At 32.7% G+C, this 24,367-nt stretch overlaps 3 protein-coding genes across 7 annotated transcripts; 2 read left to right on the forward strand and 1 right to left on the reverse strand.

The window, feature by feature from the left end:
- Positions 1-7: 7 nt before the first annotated feature.
- On the forward strand, positions 8-6,001 carry LOC106673902 (transcription elongation factor S-II-like). 2 transcript variants are annotated; one of them, XM_014406288.2, is made up of 3 exons: positions 8-158; positions 986-1,060; positions 3,700-6,001. In XM_014406288.2, exons 1-3 carry the CDS (start codon positions 24-26, stop codon positions 4,861-4,863), a joined length of 1,374 nt encoding a protein of 457 aa, XP_014261774.1. In that variant the 5' UTR covers positions 8-23; the 3' UTR covers positions 4,864-6,001. The 2 variants fall into 2 exon arrangements, with proteins under 2 accessions (XP_014261774.1, XP_014261782.1); XM_014406296.2 differs by lacking the exon at positions 8-158 and adding an exon at positions 529-819.
- A 2,937-nt stretch (positions 6,002-8,938) lies between these two features.
- LOC106664929 (histone chaperone asf1) lies at positions 8,939-14,743 on the forward strand. Of its 2 annotated transcripts, XR_001340249.2 has the most exons (7): positions 8,939-9,271; positions 9,390-9,504; positions 9,581-9,696; positions 12,257-12,433; positions 12,496-12,711; positions 13,751-13,838; positions 14,627-14,743. XR_001340249.2 is itself a non-coding variant. In XM_014391022.2 (5 exons), the coding sequence occupies exons 2-5, from the start codon at positions 9,396-9,398 to the stop codon at positions 12,673-12,675; spliced, it is 582 nt and encodes a 193-aa protein (XP_014246508.1). In that variant the 5' UTR covers positions 8,939-9,271; positions 9,390-9,395; the 3' UTR covers positions 12,676-13,326. The 2 variants fall into 2 exon arrangements, 1 of the variants encoding a protein (XP_014246508.1); XM_014391022.2 differs by lacking the exons at positions 13,751-13,838; positions 14,627-14,743 and having other exon boundaries at positions 12,496-13,326.
- Positions 14,744-15,018: 275 nt separating this feature from the next.
- Positions 15,019-24,364, reverse strand: LOC106662353 (protein cereblon). Of its 3 annotated transcripts, XM_014386406.2 has the most exons (10): positions 24,279-24,364; positions 24,111-24,202; positions 21,481-21,641; positions 21,219-21,421; positions 20,711-20,857; positions 20,149-20,256; positions 19,966-20,090; positions 17,940-18,085; positions 17,680-17,876; positions 15,019-15,838 (listed from the first exon to the last, which is right to left on the reverse strand). In XM_014386406.2, the coding sequence occupies exons 2-10, from the start codon at positions 24,133-24,135 to the stop codon at positions 15,661-15,663; spliced, it is 1,290 nt and encodes a 429-aa protein (XP_014241892.1). In that variant the 5' UTR covers positions 24,136-24,202; positions 24,279-24,364; the 3' UTR covers positions 15,019-15,660. The 3 variants fall into 3 exon arrangements, with proteins under 3 accessions (XP_014241892.1, XP_014241908.1, XP_014241900.1); XM_014386422.2 differs by lacking the exon at positions 24,111-24,202 and having other exon boundaries at positions 24,279-24,355; XM_014386414.2 differs by lacking the exons at positions 24,111-24,202; positions 24,279-24,364 and adding an exon at positions 23,903-24,104.
- Positions 24,365-24,367: the final 3 nt, after the last annotated feature.

Raw genomic sequence — 24,367 nt, forward strand, 5'->3', positions numbered from 1 at the left:
CTCCCAGGATTCCAGAACAGTACATGTCCGCCATAGGTGCTGGCTGGCTGTACCTTGGTTGGGGAGCTCTTCTCTTCCACACCAATTACGGCCTCATGCAGCATTCTCCTTTTGAAATCAAGGAAAGGTTACTCAAGGCACTCGACAAGGAATACAATGTAAGATATCAGAAACGGTTTACGCCGAAAATCCTATTATTAAAGGAGAAAATAACTCGAGTCGCACGACTTCCAACAGTGTCTGCCTATGTGAATCGTGTCTCGTTCCCGATTTCGACAAATATACTCGACGGATTATTAAATTGCAACTCGCCTTTACCTTCGAAACCCCCTCGTTCGTTCGTGTTGTGCCATACGTTGACTCCGGTCGAGATTTTTCTCTGTGAAATAGCGCTACTGAACCTAGAAAGTGTTGCTTTAACGCTGCCCTCCTCAAGGCTCATACGCGGCACTGCGCAAGCGCAGATATTAACAAAATATCCGGTTTTCCTTCAGACTTCGGTTAATTTACGGAATTATTAATTTTTAGCCGTCGTGTGGTCGGCGTATCGCACGCACGAGGAGACGCCGCAAAACTGCAGGCACGTGAAAAAAAATTCCACCCCACGTTTTTAAACGGTCTGATCGTATATAACATGAATATTTATCGTTTTGTAGGCTAGAATGACTTTTAAATTTACTACCAGTACTGGTATTGTAGAATTTCTTTCCTTTTTTTAAGCGTGTATTTTCAGTGAGTCTCTTACCGGGTACCGAATTTCTACCGGGTTGTCAATTCCGAGGTGGCCGCAAAAATGCCCATCTCCGCTTTTACTTTAACGTGAGTAGCATGCCCTTTATTTATCACTGCCTGGAGAAATAGATAAATATATGACCTGGAAAGACGGTTCGACTCGAATATCCTGTACCACCGGCTCTCCTATGCATTTTTTGACCTTAGCCCATAATTTGCACAAAACTTTTAACAATTTTCTCTTCTGTTTAAGGTTGTGGATATGGCAGCGGTGTTGGAGATTGTTACCATCTTGGAAAGAACTCCTATTACAAAAGAAGCCCTTGAGGTAATTGTATTTTTCAATTATTAGTATTATCCGATTGAATAGGCTCGAGGTCCAGGCGTTATTTACACTTGAAACTTAAGCACATTCATGTATATCATATTTCATCACTTTACTGTAACGTTTATATTCAATAGCTATAATAATAACTGGCAGGCTGAAAGTGAAACGTAAAAGAGAATTCGTACAATGGCTGCTTCCGAATGTCCCAGTCTGTCTATATTCTGCGGTTTTGTAAGATCAGTTGGCATATCACTTTTGGACCATTTCAACAACTGAAGGTGCATTTTTTTACGCTCAAGAGAGGCAGATAAACTCTCGAGAGTAAAACTCACAAGTGTAAGGCCACACTAGAAGGAATTCAACAGAAGTTTGCGCGACGAAAAATCAGAACAAGCCACATATACAGCGGAATGACTACAACTGTTTGGATATTCAGTTGATCATGTACAGTACAATGAATGTAACCTTGTTCGGTGGAAACTTACATCGCATTTTGTCTAGTGTGGCGCCGGCCTTAAGGCCTCTGAGAGTTCTTAGCAAAAAGTATAGGGAGAGCTCTCCCGAGAAGTGCAATGTTGCATCTTCCTCGCTAGTGTTAACGTTTTCCCTACGCTCGGAGAGTACTCTCAATTATTTAAAAAAATGGACCCATGAGGATGTTTGCAAGCTCATTGAAGCATATGAATCCAATCCTTATGGGACATCCAGAACCCAAGGATTTTAACAACCAGATTTTAAAAACAGTTAAAAAAAAAAAAAAAATAGAAAAATTAGCTACAAACTTAAATTGTCGGGCCCCTGAAATTAATTGTAAGGCATCAAATGCTCACTAATAGAATTGCTTCACTCATTGCAATGTCTTTTAAAAATTATGGGCATACTAATACCAGCGATTCAACTTCAGCACTTGAAAATCTGCAAAATAATCCTAAATTTCTGGGTGCGTCTCAAGTTCCAACTCCTGTGCTAAAGCGTGGTACATGCCTAAATGAAAATCCCTTTTTGTGTTGAAGACATCTTGTCTAAAAATCACTCCGAACTGTCCACTGTGTGTCTGCAAATGGTCTAAAGTGGACTCGAGAGAGTTGCTCTCTGAGAGTGAACTCTGACAAATTTCACTTTCCTGTGCAAAGGGCCCTGAGAGTAACTCGAGAGCTGCTTAATGCAACTACTGAAGAGGGTGAAATGCCAAAATGTGCCTTACAAATCCAGCAAGGATAGACTAGTCAGGTCGGTTGGAGACATTGCCTAAATCGCCTTGCAAACTGCACCACAAGACAAGAAAATAATGGTAACTTAAATTTTTATGTGTTGTGATTATGCTCACTTGCACAGGAATAGTTTCCTGGTTTTTTTTCTTTTTCTTTTTCAACTTTTGTAAAGCATGACAATAGACTGTTTGATTTGTGTTGGTTTTAACTAGGGGAAAAAAAATAGAAATCACAAAGGATGACGGCCACAATGGTTTAGCCTGTACTGTATGGTAAAGATCCCATGTTCGAATGTATTGCCCCTGTATGAAAGGTACTGTATTTGAGTGCAATGTACAAATGGGCAAAAAAACCAGCACCCCAAGGGTTGATGTAAACTCATAGTTGAAATACCTACATTAAAAAAAAATAATTTGTCATTTTCATGTGTAGTTATATGTAAAGAAAATGTTTTTCTGAAACCTACATCACACCAGACGGCATCTCACGATTTCTGAATAATTATATGTCTAGTTTTTTATTTATCTCAATTTCCTACATAATTCATTGTGTATTCTCATCCAGCAACTATAAAAAATATGTAGAATTAGAAATAGATACTTATTAATAGGATTGAACTAAAATTGAATTTACAGCCAGTTCTTAAAAGAAATACGATATGTAATATTAGTATGTTATTTACTGTTAGAATTGTCATTTCAAAAATTCTTGATAATTTCGAATGTTAAACTTTTTATTCATTTTATGTATGCAGACTGAACAACAATAGAGTTTGCAAAGAATTATTTTTATTCTATATTCTACCTCTGATATGTGTTGTTATCTGTTCCTAAAGAACTGGATTATCTATTTGTTTTTATTTTATTTTTTAACGATTAAATATTACTTATACAGTATTTGTTTGTTGTTTACTTAATTCAAATTTAACAGTATACAATTTTCCTCCTTAATTATTTTAATAACACAAGCTGACTGTATGAATGTTATTGACTTTATGAATGTTCTGTTTATTTATAAGTATATTTAGCTCAAATAATCAATACTAATTTTAATATTCTTTTCTTCTTTTTTAACTGCCATTCAATAAATAAAGAAAATAAAAAGTTATTCCAGTTGAGTTGTGTTAATTTAAAAAATAAAAATCTTTTCATTTGGAGTCCTTCTTTATTCTATTTTATTTTTACCAAGACAAATTTAGAAGGAAGGTAGCTTAATGGATTAAAGATATTTTAATATTATTGATGTGGTATGTTCGAAAAATCAAGTGCTTGATTATGGCACAGGATGCCAAAATGTAACACAAAATATCATCTTTGATTTATTGGTTACCTACTTTATAAAATCGGCCTAGAAAAAATAGAACAAATAATAAATTAAATCAAATTTACTATTTTTTATTATTAAAGGTAATTTATTGATTTTTTTTAGACCACAAGATTGGGTCGTGATATCAATGAACTTAGACGTAAAACAAGAAATGAATCTCTTGCAAAACGAGCGAAGGATTTGGTGCGAAGATGGCGTGACTTGATTCTTCCTCAGAACGATGTTGCACAGACAGAAGCAACGCAACAAAATGGATCGAGTCGTAACTCAGCTCAGCCTTCTAGAGGTGGCAGTACAGTCTTAAGACCGCATCCGATTTCACCAGCCATATCCCTTCCCAACAGTGATAAAAGTAGTGTAAGCCCAGTGCTTTCTACTAAAGTCGAGGCCGTTCCTAAAACACATGCAGCTAACAAACGATTACGGAAAGAGCCGATTACTCCTCACGCAGTGCCTAGTAGCGATGTGAAAAAATCTAGTTTAGAATCTTCTCCTGAGCTTCCTCCAAATAAACGAGTCAAGTTAGAAGTAGCCTCACAAGAAACCACTGATGGACCATTACGTTTGAATGGGGACCATTATGATTCTGTCGGTTCTGACTGTGAAATTGTATCCGTCACGCCTGCACTGCCAAAACAGAAAACTAGGAAGAAGGCTCCAAAAGATAGGACACAAAAAGAAAGTGTGGACGACATAGTAAAAGAGAAAATCGCTTCTATAGCGAGAATACCTAAAGTGAAAACGACTCAGGAGCTACTAGCCGGTTTACAGTCAAGAACTGGTGACAGCTCTTCAAATAGTATTTTACCGGTCGTAGACCACAACGTAGCAAAAAATAAAACTGAACATATCGCAAGGTTTTTACGATCGCAAGGTGATGAATCTGAAATTATCGATGTAGAAAGTACAAACGATAATGAAACACCGAGTAACGTCGGCTCCAATGATGCTGCTACAGCCCAGAGTTCTGCTGTGAAAGAAGAAGCGCCGACTCTAAGAACTCCCGAAGAAATTTTAGCTAGGTTACCTCCACTGGATTTAGACTCGATAAATTGGGATGAAACTCCGTTACCCTCTCCCACAACTCAAGAAGTGACAAGTGAAGATGTTGACCGAGTACTTAATCAACAGATTCCAGGTCTTAACGGCAACTATGATGAAAGTTACAGGGACGAAAAAGTGTTTCGTGAGTGGCATGAAGTTGTGTCTAGAACGTCTATTAATAGTGACTTATTACATATACTGCCTTATGTAGTCATTGACTGAATGATTGAAGATACGTTAAGTTGATGTGCATCCAAAATAGTTTTATATTGCGAAGAAGGGCACACCAGTCTTTTTGTCACAATATTATCTTTGATGTATATATATTTTTTTCATTAACAGGAGACTTTAGATATACCACCAATAATATATTTCTAAGAATTATTATTCAAATGTGCGATCGAAGTGTTGTATTGAGTTTTGAACTTGAAATATTTAATTTTATACCTAGTTAATTGCACTTTTTTCATGGACAAGCTCTTTTGAAGTGCCTACAGCCTGAACACGATTTATCTGTATAGGCTAATTAATTAGAGCGTTAACATGTTTTTGTTAATTATTTATGTTATTTGTTCTTTGTTCATTTTTTCTTGTTATTCCTGAGCGTTGTATGGAGTACAGAAAGATTGGTGTGACAAAATTAATCAAATTAGCAGGTAAAGGTTTCTAAACAGATTATATTATTATTAGTATCTAGTCAGCCAATTCTTCACTTTTATCTGATTTATATTAATATTTTGCAATCATAGATAATGTGTAGCTGAATATATGTTTTTCTCTTTTTTTCCTTTTTTTTAATTATTTCATAATTAATTGCTGTTATTTTAGTTATGAGTATTTTGTTTTTAGAAAATATCTGTTTAACCAACCTACTAGAAAAAAAAAACAAAAAAAACTATGTTACCAGTTTGACATTCCCAACTTCTTCAAAAACAAATTTAAAAATTGGATCACATTTGTGCCCTGTGCCTTGTTGCCTCTTAAGGCGGCCTTTTACATTACTGTCTCATAATAATATAGTCAATGTTTACAATTATTATAAAATGCATCTAATTGGTTTTTGCCCAAAGACAAGTGTTAAGTTATTTAGATGGATGAGGAAACTGATAACAGATATACATATTCTTAACTAAAACAAAAATAAATCAGCATATTTTATAGTTGCATTTCACAAAGTATATTACCATTATTTTGTGAAAGTTTTGACATTTTGAAACCAAGTTGAAAGACATTTCTTTGTGCATTTTTGCGAAAATAATAATAGATGTATTTTACTATGTGGTAATCGTATCATTTATTAGCAATTGTAATATGCTACATTATGTAAATATTGGTATATATTATATAAATTTTATCTTTTTCTGTTGTTTTTTCTTCTTCTCTTCTCTTTTGTTGGAATTCGCTTATACCGGTCACGTATAACCGAATGTAAGGACTTGAGCCTTTCTTTTCCCTGCAATGTTTATTACTTAATCAAAGTGGACAGGAAGAAGTTAAATTTTCCATTGAATAATAACTTGTATTAAATTATTTTATAAATGTTTGAAGATAGGTATTACCCCTTTTTTTCTTAATATTCAAGTCAAGGACAGTTTTGCTTGTATTGTTGCATTTTAACCCTTACAAGTAAACACTATTACTTGATTTTCTAAGTGCTTAATTTTTAAATAATTCAGTCACTTCAGTTAAACAAGATTATAGTTTATTTTAAAACAATAGTCTTGATTGCTTCATACTATTGAAATCAGCTTAGTAAGAATGTAGTTCTTTTTCCAAAATAAAATAAAAAATTATCCATAGTTGAATTTAATTAAATTAGCAAGCTAAAACAAAGGTTTTGTTAAGTCTAATGTACCTGTTTGGTAAATTTAGACGAGTGTCCAAAAGTAACAAATTGCATATAAATATAGAAAATAATAATGTTATATAAAGATTTGTTTATTTTTGATATACCCAAACAAAAGGGTGGCGTTTGTGGTCATAAATACCCATTGGGTGTTTATGCGGGATAACTTTCAACTTTTATATTTAGTACATCATGCATCCAGAATAATTACAATTGAAAAAAAGGAAAAATATGTCTATACAATAAAAAAGAAATAATGTATGATTGTATTTATTTATTGTTATATTCTCGGAATAATGTCCTTTTACAGTATATTATAATAATGTGATAAGGTCGTCTGTGATCGCAATGGTTAAGGCATTGAGGTGGCATTCATCACTGGTATGTTAAAGGTCGTGGGTCAAACTCAACATGGCAACAAACAACATAAAAAAACACCAGCACCCTGAGGATTCGTATAACCTCGTAGTTGACACACCCTTGTTTAAAAAATAATTCAAATTAAATAAAATTCAAGAATATAACCATGAAATTTACATATGTATACACAAAGACAAAAAATCCCAGACACGTTTTTGTTGTTTATTTCAAACTGTACGTATTTTTATCATGTTAATTACAACATAATTTAAGGCATACCAAATTAAACAAGATCGGATTTGAGTTTTTCTTTCTCAATCTATTTTTCCTGTTCCAATACGGGTGTTCAGGTGTTTTCTTTTTTGAGTGTATAACGTTCCTTAAATGCTACTTAAATCTAAGGGATCACAATAATGTTTTAATATAAAGAATATTGACATGAAATTAAATAAGTAATTGATTAAGAATCATTTTAAGGAAGCAACCCTCTCACCCATGTGACCAGAATCACAACTAAGTACTATGTGCTTAAGTTGGAACAGGAAAAATAGATTGAGAAAGAAAAACTCAAACACTCGAGGTATAAGGCAAGCTAAGAGATTTATAAATATCTCAAATTGTTAAGGCGAAAGAAACAGGCAGGATTCAAAGAGAATTATAGGCCCTCTTAACTATCACCTTAAGAAGATGGGCATGACTGAGACAGAAACATGCCAGCTCCATCAAGAGGAACCAGAGTCATCAGCATATCTTTTGTGAATGTAAAGCATTAGCCCATTTACAGTACAACACTTCAGTATGACATTTCTCATACCCAAGGAGAAATCCTCAGGCACGAAGGAAAGTGCCCACAAAATAGGAATAGTGCACTTTTCCAAGGTATGGTTGTAAGCTATACGGGTTCCACAATACACCTGTTTAGTAATTATATATTTTAAGTTACAATATGTTTTAAGCAAAGGAATTATATCAAAGGTAGAGAGGTAGTTATTAATCAGAAATAATTGACTGTTTTTATTGTTCTCTGGAAACATGAAAAATATCTATTTTGTCATCAAGAAACAGTAGAATTGAAACTAATTATTTTTGTAAACCTGAACATTATTTCTGGCATTGTTTGTTGTAATATTGAAGCAGATGGAGAAAACCAGTTCGGGACAATCTACACAGCAATGAATATCATAGATCAATAAACCATCATAAATTGTTTTGCGATTTTCACTTGTGGCCCAACATAAATAATATATTCTAATTAATTATACTTATTATCTAAGGTCTTGGATGAGATGAGTCTAGTGTCATGACGGGATTCGAACCCAAGACCATTGGTTCAATACGTTGCTACTCTAGTTGATCTATCGCAAGCAGCTTATTGAGCCGAAAGTTGCAAGTTTGAATCCCATTCGTGATGCTAGCTTTTTCATCTTAACCAAGACCTTAGGTAATAAGTATAATTAAAATAATTAATACAGTCAATTATGAATACTAAACATCTATGGTTTAATATAATAAATAATGTCAAAAAATCATAGTCTGTCGGATATGGGAATTTGTAAGTGATAAGTCAGAGGAATTATTTTGTATATCCTTTATCATCTTATACTTATTGAATGCAGATCATACAGATGAATACAATAATAAGCTGGGTCAAACTATAAAACAATGCAGAATTTTGAAGGTAATTAAGTTGGTAAAATGTTCTGAATAATAACATCCAGTATTCTTGAAGTTTTGAATGTGATTTTTATTATGTATTCACTGAAAAAGAATTTACGATTCCTAAGTCAAGAATACTATCAGATCTCTTAAGAGTTATGTTATTTAAATGATATGTTGAATTCTATTAGACGTAGAAAATTTTTATATGAGAACACTGAAAGGTTCAATCTAATTAAATTTGGATTACTTAAACTTGTAAACGTCACATCTTTTAATGGTGCATAAAATTAAAACCGTCGATTTTAATAATTTGGTTTAGGGTTTTATATAGATTTTTCGTTCTGTTAGAATGATTAAGAAGATAATTTTTTAGAATTTGAAATTCGACGCCACGAGCGTTTTCATCTTTTCTATGCGAACCACCGCTTTTTTGATCAGAAATATTGAAAACGTAAATTGCATTCCATGTACCGAATAATCGTTATCAATTTCGTTTCTACTGCGGTAAAATCACTTTTCATTTCTATTTTTACGATACGATGCTAAAAATTAGATCAGATTCTCCGACTTTTTCGGAACGTGGTAATATTTTGCCGCCAAATAGCGAGTACTTTGTTTAGTGCTCATTCGAAGTCGTTCTCGGCTCTTCTATGTACGGGTTTCTTTTCGATCTTTTCAGTCGGTGCTTTATTTAAACTATAGCTGAAACGAAAATCGTAAAAAAACCATCAAAAAACAGGTTACACACAAAATAAACTCAAATTGGTAAGTAATGACAATTGCGATTCAATATTGTCTAAGCCGCTGGAATGGACAAGGGATCGGATTTTGTTAGGGTTGATAAAAAGGGACTCTCGCTCATTCTCAGTTGTGAACATTTCAGTTCAAAATGGCCAAAGTGCAAATAGGCAACGTTATCGTTTTGGACAACCCGGCATCATTCTTGACACCGTTCCAATTTGAATTAACTTTCGAGTGTATCGAAGAACTGAAAGAAGGTTAGTTACATTACTACATTCGTCGTATTTTTTAAAAATTGTTTCACATTCAGATACGCTGTTGTGTTTCTTTTAGACTTGGAATGGAAAATGATATACGTAGGCTCAGCCGAGAGCGAAGAATATGACCAAGTCTTGGATACAATATACGTTGGACCTATACCTGAGGGGAGACATATGTTCGTTTTTCAGGTCTGTTTCAATTTTAATCAGTAAAATTGTTATTTTCACATATCTTTTACAGTTTTATCATATGGCTTCTGTAATAGTTTATTCTACTTTTGTTATGTATAAACATACACTTAATAAGTGGTTGATGACTATGTATCGACATGTCCTTTCCGGATGGCAACAGTGTATCGACTTAACTGTTCTTTTAAACCATTAAATCGTTTCAGCGCAGGGTATTGATACAGGTTGGATAATCTTGCAGTCAACATGTAATAAAAAGAAAAAAAAGACAATTATTAATTTTGGCAAATGTGTGATGGCAAAGACCGTACTGAGGCCTGTTAAAATTAATCCATCAGTTCAGATTTATTTTCGGACCCCTCAAATGTCTAGTGCCTCGCCTCACCTGTATTCAGATCCATAAACTCTCGTCGGCCTCACTTTATTTTCAAGTGTGTTGTATTTTTTCACATCTTCCTTCCCTCCTTCAAAAATTAAACAAATATAAACACAAAAACATTAAAATCTCTAACACTCTCAATATGACTCACAACAGTGACAGAACTACAAAGAAAAGACACTGTTGAGGGAGTACTAATACTTTGATAAAACCTAAAATTTCTATATTGTATACATCATTATATAAATTCATAGTCATATCTTATATGTATTTGTAAAATTTAAACAATGTTTATAAATCCCAGGCCGTGAAGATGATCTCAGTAAAGATCAAAGTATTGGCACGATAAATGTTTTTTTAAACCTATGCTCACCAGACTGCCTCTCACGAGCTCCAAATAATCATTTATTTTCAAGCTACTTCAGTTCAAATCCTCTATCCTCTCTCTTAACACCAACTCGTTTTCCAATTACATATCACACACCCACAAGAAAAGATACAATAAAAAAAAATTACAGGAGAGATAAATGAATTACTTATGTGTTAAGTACACGCCATTACGGTTGTTTGCAATAAAATCTGACTCGATCCATCAATATTGTCTTTCGTTTCTCCAAGACTTAAGCAAAAACACAAAACTTTAAGAATCCAGCTGTACTACCCCTTTTTGAGTCACTTTTCTTGCATATGTTGGCTCTCGGTAATGTAAGTTAGTTTGTTTGTTCTAACGATAATGGTAGTCAATGAGTAAGGGTATTTATTTTTTTGTGATAGTAACAGACAACTTACAAACCTAACAAACGAGCACAAATTTCAATTTATTAACTTTTACTAAGATTATTTTTGACCCAATTTGTGCTTTCCTCCTGGAGTCAGGGCTAATTAGTTACTTAAAATATAAAAAAATTTAAATAAAGGTTTTATTGATTATTAAATTGTTTTAATTAAAAAATTACAAAAATAGTTGAAACTATAAAATAATCTAAAAGTTAAAAGACAACATTGTTAAAAAAAATTATGAAAAACAACAATATTATAATTAATGTTATTAAAATAAAAGAAATGAAATTAAAATTATTCACGAACACTCTAGATCAAGGTATGGTCTTGAAGAAAAAAAGTTTTTCATTGTGTGAAAATGTGACTGATAAAATCCTTTACTAAATTGAATTAAAAAAAAATTGATATAACTTAAAATGTACCACTTTTCTTTATAAATACTCACATCGATGCTTTGAAGCTCGACACTGAACTAATATATGCTACTTTTTGTGAATGGTGACGGTACATTTCTGCAATTCAAAAGTGACATAATGCTGCCAACCTGTTGGAATATTTTTCCCCCCCACTGTATTGAGGAAAAATCAACCTTTGCTGCTTCATATTGTGCCATATGAGAATGAGAATGACAAATTTTCCTCTGTGAACTGAAGATGGCCATGAGGTCCTTGACTCCAATAAGCATGTTGTAGCACTTATGTAAAACAAGAAGTACTCTTGCCCAGTTCACAACTCTTGAGTGAATCCAGTTTTAGCTGTTGGCCAGAGACCAAGATATAGCCTACTACCAAGGTACTGATTGTTACATTGGATCAGATTTTTTAATGAATATATAGTTATATTCCTCATCTATATTCTATCAAATTATTTTCAACCCTTGTACCTGGAACCCACAGAAGGTCACATTTTCTTGCCAGATCCGCACTCTCTGAAGGTTGAACTCAGGGCAAAAATGGAGTTTCTGCCTCTTATTTATTACTTATTTATTTATAGTTTGGCTGTTTTGTGTTTTTCACTGATGTGTCCGATAGGTAGTCAAGAATGACTGGAAACGACCAAACTATATGTTCATTACTCTACAAAACCCCATAGAGAAATTTGTATTAGCAGAATGCATTTTTTTTGCCATGCTTGAGTTCTGTGTTTGAACGCTAGCATAGCCCTTGGACTTTTAATTGAGATTAATATGAAAATAAATTGTGGTTCTGACCCCCTCATCGTTACTTAACATGCAAAGTTAAATTGTAAGACAAAATCTGTCAATTAATTAAGGTTTTTAGTTGAGATAAAAACAATGTAAGACAAAAATTACTTTTTTAAATTTTATTTTATATATTTTTAAAATAATTTACATTAATAGATAATTGTTCATGTGTCTTATATGAAAAATAAACTTTTTAGGCAGATGCACCTGATGTCACTAAAATTCCTGTCGAGGATGCTCTAGGTGTTACCGTTTTACTTTTAACATGTAGTTACAGGGGTCAAGAATTTGTCCGAGTAGGTTATTTTATTAACAATGAATATTCTGATCTTGAGCTTAGGGAGAATCCTCCAGCAGTCCCACAGTTTGATAAGGTATGGTTTTTGTTACTTTTTACCTAAATTTTTTAATTAAAAAAAATCCTTTCTTTTTCAAGGTCGTTAGGAATATTCTGGGAACGGAACCAAGAGTGACAAGATTTAAAATAAATTGGGATGATTCAGAAACGCAGGACCAATCGGGTGAAGAAGAACAAACCGATGAACAATCCCAACAGCAGTCCGAATCTGTTGGCTTTACAGAAAATAACAGCAGCCATCCTATGGAAGTTGTTTAAATTACCATAGAAGAGAAAGTTGAATAAAGTTAATAGGTACAAGTGAAAAAGGTTCAACTGTTCGAATGACACTTACGGCAGGCATTAAAACTTTTAAAATTTTGAATTTTTTAAAATGTAAGATGTAATTAATGTATAAAGTGGTTGGATGTTTTAATTAATTTTATTACTTTTTCCAGTAACCATTTAAATATGATACTGTTGCATAACAATACACGATTAAGTTAATTATTCCCTCTGATTGTATAATTATTTAAAAAAGAAAACAAAGTAGTTTTGAGGGCAAGCTGTTAAATAATTTCCATTCATCTTTGTCGATATACACCATCTTGGCCGCCCTTTCTTTATTACCTTGAACCTCATAAACTTTAAAAATTTCTCAATTAATTAAATTGTGTAAAATACCATGTGAGCTTTAAAAACGGTGACAGTAAAAATCTTTTTTTGTTATAAATATTTTTAATTGCCAAGATGGTTGTTGATATGTATGTCTGCTATCGAACTACCTTTTTTTAATTTTAAGTTTAATGTTTTTATGAAAAAATAATAATAAAGTTGGATTTTTGGCCAGAATAAGACATTTGGGAGAGAATATTGACTGTTATGCATTAGAAAAAGTTGATACTTTAAATATACAATTTATAAAATTAATTTAAAAATATGTTTACCCTTGGGGTATGTGTTATTCTTTCACCCCTTTTGTGTATAATTGTGTCCTTTTATTTTTTCAGATAGAACAATTAAATTTCATTTCTTAGAAATCATTTTATTTTTTAATTAGATATACTTCTATCTAAGGTCTTGTACAAATGAAAAAGCTAGTGTCACGAGCAGGATCACTGGTTTGTAGGTTGAAATGAGGAGTTGGTGTCTAAGTGGATCAAAGTCACGATAGCTAAAGTGATTATAGCAGCAGCGAATCGAGCGAAGGTCATGGTTTTGAATCACATTCGTGGCATTAGTGTTTTCATCTCAACCACGATCTTAGATAAAAAGATTAATTGAAATTATGACATTCACTATTAACACCTACAGCCTATACATGTGGTTTTGACCGAAGTGTTTTTTTTTTCAGGCTTATGACAAGTGAAACCTTTCGGCTGAAATAATTGCAAGAAAATTCTGCAGACAATTCCCTAAGAGGAATTACAAGAAAACAATCTGTAATAATTAAATTTGTCTATTTTTCAAACAATGGTTAATACTACGCTTTTTCTAATGAGTTCTCTATTTTTAGTATTCCTCAAAATTTCTTATTAGGTAAATGAATACACATTGTGGTTTTCAAACAATCGATATATTCGGGAGTTTTTATGTCTCACACAGTAGGATGACCTCACTGATCAATTCTTCCACAATTTTTTTTGCGTTTTAGAACTTGATATATAAAATAAAAATTCTACAAAGCCAATTTCTGCTGCTATGCAGGGTTGTCTAGACTCAGTTTCAAAACCAACAGGCAGTATGCATTACTTGTCAGCATAACGCTACAACTAAGTACAACTTGATTCGGTTTTTATCTCTCAATAAACACTAGTCAAAACAGCTTCATGTGTCATTATGCTAAAGCGCCATAGGACACCCCCCCTGCAAACATTACCTTCAGGCCAAAATGAGATTATTTTTTAGCATCCCTAGGAGGGAGGATACAAATGATTGAAAGTATTGACCTTGTTTCCTCAACTACAAATGTACCAATGTTTAAAAAAAAATTGCATTTGGGACCAGTTTTTTAAATCTTCCTTGCCCTGGCAGCAAGCACATCAAGGCAGACCACTGGGCAAAAAGAATAGTTTTATTTATTTATATAAAAATCAGCAAAGCTATAAAAGAGAAGTGCTAATAAACAAATTTTTAAGGTTTATATTAATTGCAAAAAAAGGGATGTGGACTGAGAAAAATTAGCCTAACATGCACTCGAAATATCATCGGCTAAAATGTTTTGTTCCAGGTTGAAATGTGCATTGAATCATGGGAAAAGTGGTTTTGTGGCCAGAACGCGATTCCAACCGAAACACGTTCAGGTGGATTCAGGGACCGATGTGGCCTAGGAATACAGTTTAACTTGGGACTGCTGGTACTTTGTGTTAAATTATGTAAAACTAATATTTACTCAAATAAAATTTTTAAAACTTCAAAATTAAAACATATTTATACAATTGCAAATTTTGTCTTTATAGACTAATGCCTGAAATGTCTCTGTTTTCAATTCAAATAGTCTAATTAAAAAACAAAATTCCAACAAGTATTAATTTAAATATACTCATTATATAATTTCTATAATTATCATTTTATGAATAGAAAAGTACTCTTTTTATGGGACTGATGTAAAAAAACTAAAACTTTTTTTAAGGGGTAAATGTTTAATATATAGGTATGTACATGATGAAATCAAACATAAATACAACAGAATATACATTTTTTAACAGTATAAAAAAATTGGTCTGCAGTTAACAGAGTATGAACGGTAGAAACTGAATAGGTCAAATACATAATAGATATTAAATTTATGGGATATCATAGTGACATCACTATGGTGGGCAATAAAACAAATGTTTACCTACCATCAAATAATAATTGATTCTATTAGATTTGATCACTGATACATTATTTATATAAAATAAATAAATGCATATATTTAAATTAATTTGATAACATAAATGAGACATCTTTTTAACGTGATAAAATAAAAAATATATTAAAAAAAATTATTCTCATCTTGTCGAAAATAAATGTAAGTAATAATAGAACTTGTTTAAACTTTTACTTAAGCATCAAAAATAGAATATTAACATCCCAAGTTATTAATTTTAAACCCTCACACGTATGTGATTTTTTTTTGATATACATATTTAGTGGTTTATCCTTTAATATTATTAACAAACTAAATATTATTAAAATAGTATTTTCATAATTACGCAATACTACTTTACGTCAATATTACTTATATTAATATTCTGTGAGACTGTTTTATTTAAAACATTTTTATATAACAGGTTTAAAATTATCTTCATCCTTATCTCTATCCAATTTGGGTACAGTTATAAGAGAGTGCCTTGTGAGTCCCCAGAACTTCTTGGGTTTCAGCCTTGGACTGAGAGAGGTGAACTGCCAGCCAATATGTCTATGGCAAGAACTGCAAACAGCTATACTCCATGCATACCTTTAACAAAAATATATTTATTTTTTAATCATTAAATTTACTTGAAGATTAAACATTTTAACCGTGAATTCTAGGCCCATTAATAAGAACTTACAACACTGAACTTTTTTTAAAAGTAAATACATGCAATCATTATAATTTTTATTTGTAGTAGTTACTGGATATTTTTGAAGAAAAATATAAGGTATAGCTAAATTTAAAAAAAAAAAAAAAAAAAAAATTAAACTGATTAAAACAATTTTAACAAAATGTTGCTATTGTTATGTTGCTTCAATGATGAAAATTTTCAATTCAGTACAGAGTATTTCCTCCTCTTGCATTCAACATGGCATCGTTTTTGTGAGGTTTTAAATGAGGGCTGTGAAATATTTTCATACTCCTCCAATAGGGCCATTCTTAATGCCTACAAATTTTCTAGAATCACCGGGCGATTTTTACCCCTATTTGACAATTCGTCCCAAAGGTGTTCGATAGAGGGTTTAAGTCAGGACTACATGCTGGACACTTCAAACAATGAATTGACGCCCATTCCAAGTAGTCAACGATCCTAGCTGTGAGGGGCCATGCATGGTCATGCATAAAAACAAAACCTTTGCCAATTAAGAGGCATAGATTCTAATAACACATCTTCAGTGAGGGAACCCTCGATGAAGAACAAGTTTGTGTGCCTGCTAAAACCACCACCTTTATAACTTCTCCAGAGTGCAAATGTTACAGGGACATAATGATCTCCTTTTCTTCTTCAACCCCTCTCTTTGGTGTAGGAGACCTCAAACAAAATTTTGACTAATCTGAAAACAAGATTTTAGACTTATCTTGTTCATACCAATTAATGTGATTTCTTGCGAAACTTAACCAAGCTGTTCTGTGCCTTGTCAGAAGTTCTGGACCAGTAGCAGGACTTCTCGCACGTAATCCAGCTTACAGATAGTTTTCACCTTATAGTGTATAAACTGATTAAAATGACTAACATTTCTAACTTGTTAAATTGTTGCATGATCTCAACAGAGGTAGATGACATTCGAAAAATTAAAACGATTATTTTTCTGAGATGTGACACGATGGCCTAACCTATGCCTTCTTGAGAAACTTCCAGGTAGCAATAGAAGACCCTTCGGGAAATTGTTCTGAGAACGTTAAACACCCTGGCCCAAGCTTGACTTAACTTCTTCCATTTTCGTCGAATCTGAATCACTTAAAATCATAAATAAATTTGAAACTTAAAAATGGTACAACTTAAAAAAAAAATCAAACCACCGGAACATTAGAAATAAGCTTTTCAGAAAAACCAACAAAGAAGAGATTGACTATTCAAAGATTTATTTAGAAAATCCAATTGTAAACACAAGTGGGAGATTTCATCTGTTTTATTTATCTATAATCCTTTAGAAAGGGATCAAATATTGTTTTAAGATAATCAATGTTGGATTGTCTAAGGATAATTAAAAATTTTAATGGCATTTTTTTGGCCTCTCATTGCAGTTACTGATTATGAAAACTGAATATAGTGATTTTTTCCTTGTGGTGATAATTAAAAGTAAATGTTTGTTTTGTGTGTTAATGATAAAAATAAAAACTACTGAACCCATTTCGATGAAACACTCACACTTTGTTTAGTGCTGGGCGGGTTTACAGAATATAGAATGAGTGTATAAATGGGCATTAGGATTTACAAAAAGGAGATTTCAGAAATTTGTGGCATCCATTTTCAAAGCTAGTGCTTTATAAAAACAATATTTTAGTATGACCAATAGACCACAAGATAGTTACGTGTGTAAGGCCCATTGAACTTAAGTTGTTTTAATCTTAACCTACATCAGAGATTAAAGATTTTGAAATACCCAGGGAACCAGCTGAACTGAGATGAAGGTAGTGAAGTGAGAGCAACATTTTGCGCATGAAGAAATGTCAAGATGTCATGAAGGAAGCCTTCTGGATTAACATAGGTACTCTGTGTACCTTCAGTAGACATGGCAAAAACATCTTGCTGGAGTCCAATTTGAACTTTACACGACTGACAGTTAAATTGTTGTTGGCACTGTAACATTGTAAATTGTAAACAATGACGTGAAAAATGAAAAACCACTTATAAACTCTTTACCTTTCCCATAAGGCTTAAAAGCCATCTTAGCCTCTGAATAGGACTGTTTAACTTAATAATGAAAAGTCTATCTTCAGCATCAAGATGTGTGGCTAGCCAAAAAGACAATTCTGAAGGATCTTTAGGCCATGCTTGCCTGCCTTTTTCTGCAAAAGAAAGCTAATGTTATTTCCAAAGAATTTTGTTTATAATAACATACATGATCTATTTCATTCATCATGATTTACACCGAAAGTTAATTAAAAAATTACAAATTACATTAATTTGAACATGTAGTTTTATTTAAAGAATAATTAAGAGGCCCTAAAATATTTTAAAAAATGGGTTTGAGTTCAGTTGCATAAAAGAACGTGTAAAACAGGAAAGAAACTTTATAAGCATTCGTTTTTCTTACAAAAATTAAATGCAAAGTTCAGAAAACCTTGCTCTCTTCACAGACCCAGTAGGTAAGGACAAAAGACAACTTTCATGAGTAGAGCCTGATTTATATGAAATAGCATTTTCTTTTTGCTAACACGACCATGGTGACAGATATTTTCCTTATCATACTTTGTCTTTCCTTATCGTACTAGGGCGGTTCAAATTTTATTCTGCATATTTGAAGAATATTGTAAATTTGAAATATTTTTGATTACTTAGAAAAATAAAAATTAAGCAACTAAGAAGAGGGAAAGAGGAAGGCAGGAGTATAAAATTTGATTTGGATTCAAGTTAACTTTCCAAGAACTAAACTTAAACAAACGGACACAATGGAATTCTTGAGTTAAAATCCCTAGCAATGCAGGAATTGTATAACAAAAGAAATTAAAAAAACACCTAGATAAAAATACCAGATTGACTGAATTGGGAGGAAATTAATAAAATTATGCCGTTATGTATACAGAGAATTGACGATTCTGTTATTTTAAGTTCCTACAAACATGCTCCTGTGGTATGCTATCTCTGTTGTCATTGAAAAATCTTTCAAGGTACATACAAATATTTTGTGAGCAATAAACTGCAATTTTACAGAAATTAAATGTATCTAGTCAATTTTAATTCAGATCAGCTATTTATTTTGTATAATCCATATATGTTTAGTCGTCCTACTTGACCATATTACACTTTTCCATGCCAATTTAGATGTAATAGTTTTTATCACCAAAGGTGTCACAGTATAAAAATAAGGTTAAAATAATTGTTGTAGGTGTCTTCTTCCCCTCCGGCTGTGGGCGGTCTCTGTAGGGGTCTAGGGGCGTATGTTGTCCATATAAAATTACTATGGCCGGATATCATAGGATAAGGCAAAAAATATATACTTTAATTAATTATACTTTCATTTTTGAGAATTTTTATTGCATATAAATTTGGGCTCTAGTCAGGACTCAAGATCAAAATCAAAGTGTCATCTGCTTTAACATATAGAAAAGTACCTGATTTTGCTATCCTATTATATCCTTTGGCATCCTATTACCACTCTTTACAAACATAGAAGAAAAATGCTGATTGATAATTATACAAATAAGTTTAATTTTATTCAAATGCATGCAACTCTGTCAAATAACTAAAATTTCAAATGGAGAGCATAAAGAAGTTTCTTTATGCTCTCCATTTGAAATTTTAGTTATTTGACAGAGTGACTCATATATATTCACTGTATACTATACCAAGTATATAATCTTACACAATCTACATCTAAAAAAGACTTATACATTATCTTAATCTTATGTGGTGGTGGGCTCCTCACCATGCTTGCACCCAACCCAACACTTGCGAATAGGAGTTTCTTCTTACATCCCCTATGCCAGTCCCATGGCTACATAACAACCATTCAACATGCAAAGACAAAACTGACAGTATCCCATTTTCTATTGCTTTCCATTTGATAATACACTTCCTAGCCTTATTCTAAAATTATAGATGCTGAGCAAAGATGTCTTGTAGTCTCCAAAATCCTTTTATAAGATCCAAGAGTTTTGATCATGATTTTGAAATCCATAGCAAGTTAGTAATGGGAATACGATGGGAATTATGAAAATAAGCAAACCTTTTCTAAGGCCTTGTTTGAGAAAAGATAGCTCTTTGTCCACCCTATCCATAACTTTGTCCACATCATATTGGTCATAAACCCATTTTGGCCAGTGTGTCAATTGTGCTTCTCGATGCCCACATCTGAAATAAAAATAAGGAATATAGTATCTTATATATTATGTTATTATAATTTATATACTTGGCTTTATGTGTGCCTCTAACTCTACTGAGAGATGAGTAATGAAGATTAGACAATGGTTTTGGAAGAATTATCTCTGGTAAAATTTCCACATCACCAATTAAATACCTTAAAAAATATAAATAAATAAAATAATAAATAAAAAAATTGTTTTTTAATACAAAACTTTTATTTTTAATTGGTAGGTGTGTGTGTTTTATTAAACTTTATTCTACACGCTCCATTTAAATCTTAATAACATTGGCATAACATTTTTGACCAATTTACAATTCGATTGTACCATTGTTTTCAGTGTAACAAATCCTTTACAATGATGTGTCAGGAGTATAGGGTCGTATTTGAAATTTTGAAGTTGAACTGGGCCTGAGATATCCTGTCTGACTTTTCTTAACTTAAAAAGAAAAGTAATAATTACAATCCTGGTCATAGTTATTTTCACAACTTACATTTGATGTAACATATACAAAAGTATGTATATAACACTAAGTACAAACATTATATTCAGAACTATTATTTGGAAAAAATTGTCTAAATGGTATTTTGAACTAAAATTTATACAAACCCTCCATTACTTCTTCTTGTATTTATTAATCGAAATCTCTGCCTTCCTTTCGCTCTTATACAGACAGTATCGATATCACTGCAAAACTCATAAATTTCTGCAGTTGTACCATAAATTTCCACATCAGCCTCTTGGCATTGGTGGTATCTGAAACATTACTCAATAAATAAGATCCAATTAAGGTAATTTATTAAAACTAGAATATTCTGTTCAACATTTTTTTTAAACTCACTAAATTCACTAATTGCGTGGTCTGCTTGACCAATTAATATATTACAATTAATTAAGGTTTTTAGTTGAGATAAAAAAGGAGTAAAAATGGCAAAAAAGGGGAGAAAATTCAAAAGGTGGGGTTGAGATGGGAAGTTAGTGTCCGAGTGGATCGAGGTCACTATAGCTCAAGTGGTAGAGCCTATCTAGCCGAAGATCGTGGGTTCGAATCCCGCTCGTGCCATTGACTTTTTTATCTCAACTAAAAACCTTAATTAATTGTATTTTTAACACTCACCTGTTAGCGACACATCCGAAAGTGTGATTTCCTTCTACACAATCCCGCAACATAGATGTTCTTGATACATCTCGAACTGCCAAAGGAAAAGTTTGTCCTGGTAAGAGGGTCCCATATGACCTTGGAAGCAATGGTAATGATGTAAATGATCCTTCAGAGAGAATGACTCTTCCACTCACAGATTCCAAATTATCTCCTAGATACTAACAGTAAGGGAGAAATATTAATATATGATGTTTCAATATTGATAAATGTTTTATACTGAATGAGCAGGAGGGAGATCTTCGTCGAATGTTTCAGTCGCTTCACCATTTTCATCAGTGATTTCCATAGCTGCGTTGGGAGGAGAATCTGATGCTCTGAAAACTCCTTCTAAGGGATATCTCACAATGTCATAACCAGACATTTCCTCATCTGTAGATGCTAAAAATAGATAAGAAGTAAATTTCTCAATTCTTTGGTGTAATACTGTAATTTGAAGAAACTTCTTAACATATTTTCTAGTTTTAAGAATTCAAAGTGAAATGCAGGAAAACAGTAACACAAAAAAATTAGATTATAAATCCACAAGATAATTTACAAGAAAAAAAATGAAATTTGGAAGGTGCCACCAAAGACTGCACCAAGACATTGATGTTCACAAAATCTCATAAGTGTGCAGCTTCATTTATGTTAACATGCTCAGTTTAAAATGAGTGAGTTTTGTTTCTTTTATGGACTATGACCAACGGTAAATAAACAGAGAGCAGTTATTTATTATCCCCATTTCAACCCATATTTATTATTCCCCAATACCCCATTTCAACTACACTGATAATTTTAAATTATCCTGAGGGTTTAATAGCCCTTCATAATGGACCAATGGAAATAAGATAAGAAGACCATCCTCAATTTTTTGGCATCTTACAGAAATTTGAAGAAACTTCTGAACATAGTTTTGAATGTTAAATATTCAAAGTGAAATATGGAATGCAGGAAAACAGTAACACTAGAAAGTCTTAACTGTAAACCCACACAATTTTCACCAGACTTTTAACCAAAGATGGCACCCAGATTGTTCATTAATTGATATCTTATAAAATCCCATAAGTGAGCAGCTTCACGCCTGTTTACATGCTGCAAGTGTAAAATTTGAACAGAGATTATATAATCTAGGTTGTTGATTATTTTTGTTACCTAAAGCAGTGATTTTTTTTGTGCCATATTTTTCAGTGGCTTTGCTAGGGACAGAAGGACGTGGTCTGAAGTGCAGTGCGATTTAACTATATAGCATAAAAAATAATTGGAGTTTTAGTTTACAAAAATAACCAACAATCTACATTATAAAATATTTTTACCACCACATTAAATTAATAAAAATAATTGGATAAGAGTTAGTTATTAGTATAAATGATGTGAGGTGGGGTGAGTATGGCAATTCAATTTTCGGAAAAGTGTTGCAGAGAAGGCTTTTTGAATGTTGTTTTGTTTTTTCAGGATCCCACTTCAACTGGACATCAGCCATATGGTGCAATACGGAAAATAATTTCAATTAATTATTCTTTTTATCTAAGGTCTTGATTGAAATGCAAAAGCCAGTGTCATGAATAGCATTCAAACCCACGACCTTTGGCTCAATACGCTGCTGCTCTGCCACTTGAGCTATAACGACTTCGATCCACTCGGGCACCAACTCCTCATCTCAACCTACAACCTTTCAAATTTTCCCTCTTTTTGCCTTTTTTTTTTTTTTTTTTTTTCAAATGTCGTGTTATCAGGATTCAATTCTCAGCGACATATGAAGTGGCCGGGGAGCTGTTAGTGAAGTGATTGCTCCTTTAATTATTATTATGTTGGATTTGTGAGGAGCAGTCAAGAATGAGGTAGTTTAGAAAAACACCTCTTTCCATTTTTTTAAACCTTTAGTCAGGTCATCTTCAGGGCATAAAGTGTGGTGCTATTCTTGTGGTGTCATATTAGTGTTGTGTGAAATTGATGTGACAATTGGTGTCTGATTCTTGACCACTCCTCACGAATCTAACGAATTATTAAACAACCGGTCACTAAAACATACATTTATTTCAATTATTCAGCATTCAATAAAAATTGACATCACTCTTAAGACAATTATTGGTTGATGGTTTTTCACTTGTTTGTTCAAAAAAGTAGTTTCATTATAGTATTTTTATCTAAGGTCTTGGTTGAGAAATGGCAAAAAGAGGGAAAATTTCAAAGGTTGTAGGTTGACATGAAGAGTTGGTGTCCGAGTGGATTGGTCATGATAGCTCAAAGCCTCAAGTATTGAGCCGAAGGTCGTGTGTTCGAATCCCATTCATGACACTGGCCTTTTCATCTCAATCAAGACCTTAGATAAAAAGAATAATTGATTAAAATAATTAATATGGTCAATTATGACTGCTAAACATATATGGTTTAATAGAGAAAATAATATTCAAATAAAAGTAGAAAATATTGAATTATGAATGATCAGTATTAGACAAGTCTTAATGTCTTGTTCATAATGGTCAAATGATAGTAAGACACATTTGTGATAAGATCAATGAATTGTTGTACATACTAATGTTACAAAAGGCGGAAAAATCCAGTAATATCCATTCCAGATATCGTTTTAAGGTGTGAAAACCTTTTTTTATTACTCTTTATCGGACATCGAATAAAACAGGAATTCATAACATTAATATTACCTGTGATTAGATCAGAACGTTTTCTATTATTTACAATGTGTGAACGCGTTTGACTAACATGACATCATAAACAATGCCTTGAATAATTAACATTTTATAGGGACGAATCGTCGATCACATGGCGCGAATATATAAAGAAAACTGGTCAACAAGGAAAAGTGAAACGATTGCACCAAATGGTGTACGCAGTTGGTGAAATTGTCGATACCTGTCTCATTAGAATCGTCGTCCATTTCATTCAGCAGTAGAAATAATGGGAAAAGAAATACGATCCGATTGACCTGTGAAGTCGGCGAAAGCCTGTGCAAGTAAATAACAATTTAACAAAAAAAATGACAGAAAACCTGAGAGTTAATTGTAAATGTGGGATAATTACAAAAATAAACACGGGCTGGACTGTCGAGGGTGTATAACCGTCGCTACGCCTTCTTGTTTCTTGTCATCAGTCTCGTCTTGTAAATGGCG

Source organism: Cimex lectularius, unplaced genomic scaffold (assembly GCF_000648675.2).
Source record: "Cimex lectularius strain Harlan isolate CLEC.00 unplaced genomic scaffold, Clec_2.1 scaffold279, whole genome shotgun sequence".
Taxonomy (NCBI): Eukaryota; Metazoa; Arthropoda; class Insecta; order Hemiptera; family Cimicidae; genus Cimex; species Cimex lectularius.